Raw genomic sequence first — 4,697 nt, forward strand, 5'->3', positions numbered from 1 at the left:
AAGGTAAGACTCCCTTAAATTCAGTAAGGCAGAACGTCCATGGAGTGATCATGTGCTGAAGAAGTTTGGTCGTAGGCATGATCACATCATCCCCCCTTCTTTAGAGCGATTTTTCTTCAAATCAAAAGCCTTTGTCAGCCTGATTCATTGATTACCATTGGTGTAAGAAAGATGATGTAATGTAGATCATCATGCCTATTAGGGTATACATAATTTCTTTGTATCCTTTGTTGAGTGGTTGGATCGTTTCGAGTGTACACAAGTTTCTTGGTAAGTCTTCTTTGGAAAAATGACTCTCGATGAAAAGACTTGTTGCTTGAACTTCTTTATTGCAACCTTAGGTGTCCTCACGTTCTTTAACTTCCCATTGGACTCTTCCTAATGTTGAAACATCAATATCATTGAAGAAAAGGTTTGTCTCTCTACTTTCTTTACATGAATCATCAGAAGTGGTGCTTAACTCTTCAACTAGTTTCAATGAATCTTCATGTTAGACGATGAAGAGATGTTCATTTTGAAGTCCTTCAATTAGGTAAGTTACGCTAACTTTAGTCTTTGTACCCTTCCACATTATGAATCTTGAATAGTTGGATAATGCTTGTTTTCTCTCCTTGAATTGATGATCACAACCAAGAACACTTCTATGCAAATGTTTCTGTAGAATAACATAACAGTAAAAAATAATCTCTTGTATTTCACACTCTAGGTTACAATTTTAGAGACCTATATACACAAAGAATTCTAAAGAATAAAGGGAAGTAAACTATACAATAAATACAATAAAAATGGAAAACATATTGACAATAATATGTCAATATTAAATATAGACAAAACCAAATATGGTAAGTCAACTAACACTCCACCTCAAGTTGAAGCATAGATGTCTATTATGCAAAGTTGTCACTTAATCTGTGAAAATCTTACTTCTTAAGGGATTTAGTGAACATATCTACAATTTGAACTCTTGAAGGTGTAAAGGGAGTATAGATCTTCTTATTAGTAACAACATTTCTCACAAAATGACAATCATCTTCAATGTGCTTAGTCCGTTCGTGAAAAGCATGAGTGCTTGCAATATGGATTGTAGCATGATTATCACAATGCATAGGAATAGGATCTGAATAGGTGATTATGAAATCTTTGAGGAGAGCTTTTAACCAAAACAACTCCTATGTTGTTTGAGCCATGGCATGATATTCTGCTTCAGCACTAGATCTTGATACAACTGTTTGTTTTTTACTCTTCCATGTTACTAGATTTCCACCCACAAACTTACAATAACCAGATGTAGATTTTCTATCACTCTTGTCACCAGCATAGCTATTATCAGAATAGCCAATTAATTTTACATTATTGTTATTTTAGAACCATAACCCTTTTTCATATAGATTTTTTTATATACCTTAAAATGTTGCAATCAGCCTCCCAATGACCTCTCCTAGGCTTGTCCATAAATTGACTAATGAACCCAACGGCATGCATAATATCCGGTCTAGTAACTTTTATGTAAATGAGTGTCTTCTTATTGCCCATAGTCTTCAAAGTTGTCACCTCTTTCCAAAAATCAAGATTAGGGTCCATCGATATATCTAATGGTTTTGCACCAAGTCATGTTTCTTGTAATAGATCAGTTGCATACTTTGTTTGAGACAAAACAACACTTTCTTTACCACGAGCAACTTCAATACCAAGAAAGTATCTTAACTGACCAAGATCTTTGGTGACAAATTGTTGTTGCAAGCGTTTTTTTGGTTTCTTCAATTCCAATTACATCACAACCTGATAATAGTATATCATCGACATAAACAATAAGTATTATAATTCCCAATGAACTACGTTTCACAAAAACCGAATGATCAACTTGACTTCGCTTGAATCCTGCTGCAAAAACAACTTTACTGAATTTATCAAACCAAGCTCTGGGACTCTGCTTTAATCCATAAATAGCTTTGTTGAGCTTACATACCATGTTTGACTCCCCCTGAGCAACAAAGCCAGTGGTTGCTCCATATAAACGTCTTCATTCAAGTCTCCATAAAGAAATGCATTCTTGATATCTAGTTGATATAGTGGCCAATCACAATTAACTACTACTGAGATGAGAACACGAATAGAGTTCAGCGTAGCAACAGGTGAAAAAGTTTCAAAAAAGTCGATGCCTGATGTCTGCGTGTATCCTTTGGCAACTAGTCAGGCTTTATATCGATCAATAGCGCCATTAGGATTTTATTTGAATATAAAACCCAACGACAGGCAACATGTGAAACTCCATTAGGTAAAGATACCAAATCCTATGTGTGACTACTGAGAAGAGTTGATATCTCCTCATCCATAGTTTGTTTCCAATGAAAATCTTGAACTGCCTCTGCAAAATTCTTAGGAATAGATATAGATGAAAAGGATAAAGCTAAACGTCGAAAATCAGAACCAAGATGATTAAAGGAAACAACGTTACCAATAGAATATGGGTACAAGAATGTTTACCCTTTTAGAGAGCTATTGGTAAATTATCAGGATTATCAGTAGAATGCATTGAAGGAGTTGGTTGTAAGACAGCAGGAATTTATATCTTATTTCTTCTTGTATAAACTTGTAAAGGTTTTATGGGAGGTGGTGTTATGGTGGTAGGGAGGGGGATTGACTCTTTGACTTTAGATATTTAAAAATATGATTCTGACTCAAAAAAAGTGACATCAGCTGAAACAAATTTTCTTTTTGACACGGAATCATAACATTTGTAACCTTTTTGATTTCAGGAGTAACCCTAGAAAATACAACGGACAACTCTAGGAGATAGTTTATCCATACCAGTTTCAAATAAGTGAAAAAGCAAACACACCCAAAAATCTGAGGAGTTAGAGAAAAGGGGGAAGAATTTGGAAAAATATAATGAAAAGGAATGTCACCTCCAAGAGTAGAAGATGTCATCCGATTAATGAGAAATCCAGTAGTAAGAAAAACATCACTCCAAAGGTATTTGGAAAGATTCTTTTGAATCATAATAGTACGAGCAGCATCTAGAATGTGTCTGTTTTTATGTCCAGCGACACCATTTTGTTGGGGTGTACGAGCACAAGATGTTTGGTGAATCATACCATAAGAAGAACAAAAATTTGAGGTGTCAATTTTCATATATTCCAAAACATTATAAGATCGTAAAACACGAATATTGGTAGAAAATTGAGTTTTTATTTCATTATAAAAGGCTTGAAATATATCAATAGCAAAAGATCTTTCTTTTAACAAATAAATCCAAGTCGTTCGAGAATAATCATCCACAAAAGTAATAAAATACATATGACCAGATAAAGTAGGATAACGACAAGGCCATCATATATAAGAGTGAACTAGATCAAAAGGACTTAAACTTCGACTCTCTTTAGGCGGAAATAACGCTCTTAGATGTTTTCCTAACTGACATGCATCACAAATTATTAAAGAGGAAGACTTAACAAAAGGTACTATTTTTTTTAGTTTGGAAAAACTAGGATGTCCTAAACGACAATGCCAATCATAAGGGGACACACCACCAGCAACAGAAGAATTAAGATAATAAACTCCTCCTGATTCAGACCCGTGTAAAATCAATATATTCGTCTGAAGATCCTGAAATGTACAATGGGTGGGAAAAAAGGCTACTGAACAATTTAAAGCTTTTTTTTGATTTACTGAAACAAGATTAAAGGATAATTTAGGAACATGTAAGACTTTATTAAGAGCAAGATAATGGGTATGAACAGTACCAAAACCAGCGATAGAAGCAGACCCGTCGGCAACAATAATTGGTGATAAAGATGGACATGGAGTAAAATTATGAAATTGAAGTTGATCACCAATCATGTGATTTTATAGAACAGATTCTATTAACCAAGAATTACCAGAAAGAGTTGCCAGTACAGCTGTACATTTTGGGAGAGTATGAGAGGCAGTGGAATTAGGTTGTGAGTGAATTAACCGTTTACTCCAGTTTAGAAATCTTAATAGCATCCTTAGATCCAACTGAAGAAACGGAACCAGCTGAAAGGAAAATAATAGTAGCTTCTTTAGGAGTGTTGTGCCTTTTCGTACGTTTGGTAGCCCATTCAAGTTTACCATGTTTATCCCAACATGCATCTTTAACATGATTTGTTTTGCCACAAAAACCACATTTTCTACCACGTCCTCTTTTCTTACCGTTATTGTACTCACCCCCTGTACAATCATTATCGAATGTTCAATGGTAACAGATGGAGATGATACAGTTAAAGAGGCTGATTGCAATCGAGAAAATGCTGCTTGAAGAGTGGGCATGATACTTTCTCCAAGTAGTTGTCTTCTAAGAGTACTGTATTGGTCAGTCAAATTCATAAGAAACCCACAAACAAAGAGATTTTTCCATTGACATTTTTGGGTTTCTAAATCTGTAGAGAGAGGCTGCAATTCACGAAATCCGTTGATAATTCCTCTATAGGTAGCAAAAATTCTGGAAGGGATTTATTACCTTGTTTGTTATCCACAAGTTATTGAAACAAAGAAAAAATCTGAGAATTGTTACCATCATTTGAAAATATCTCGTTGATGGAATCCCACATCTCCTCAGTAGTTAAAACCAACCCAATGGAGGTAGCAATCTCTGGTTCCAAAGAATTCAACAACCACGTTTTCACAGTGCAATCATATTGAAGCCAATCTGTATATTTGGAATCTTTGGTGTCTGT

General features: G+C 34.9%; 1 protein-coding gene across 1 annotated transcript; it reads right to left on the bottom strand.

Moving 5' to 3' along the window:
• Positions 1-1,169: 1,169 nt before the first annotated feature.
• On the bottom strand, positions 1,170-1,581 carry LOC120155958 (secreted RxLR effector protein 161-like). Its single transcript, XM_039167408.1, has 2 exons — positions 1,403-1,581; positions 1,170-1,320 (listed from the first exon to the last, which is right to left on the bottom strand). The coding sequence occupies exons 1-2, from the start codon at positions 1,579-1,581 to the stop codon at positions 1,170-1,172; spliced, it is 330 nt and encodes a 109-aa protein (XP_039023339.1).
• Between the last annotated feature and the right edge of the window lie 3,116 nt (positions 1,582-4,697).

The sequence above is a fragment of the Hibiscus syriacus genome, unplaced genomic scaffold (genome assembly GCF_006381635.1).
Source record: "Hibiscus syriacus cultivar Baekdansim isolate YM2019G1 unplaced genomic scaffold, ASM638163v2 tig00111210_pilon, whole genome shotgun sequence".
Lineage (NCBI taxonomy): Eukaryota > Viridiplantae > Streptophyta > Magnoliopsida > Malvales > Malvaceae > Hibiscus > Hibiscus syriacus.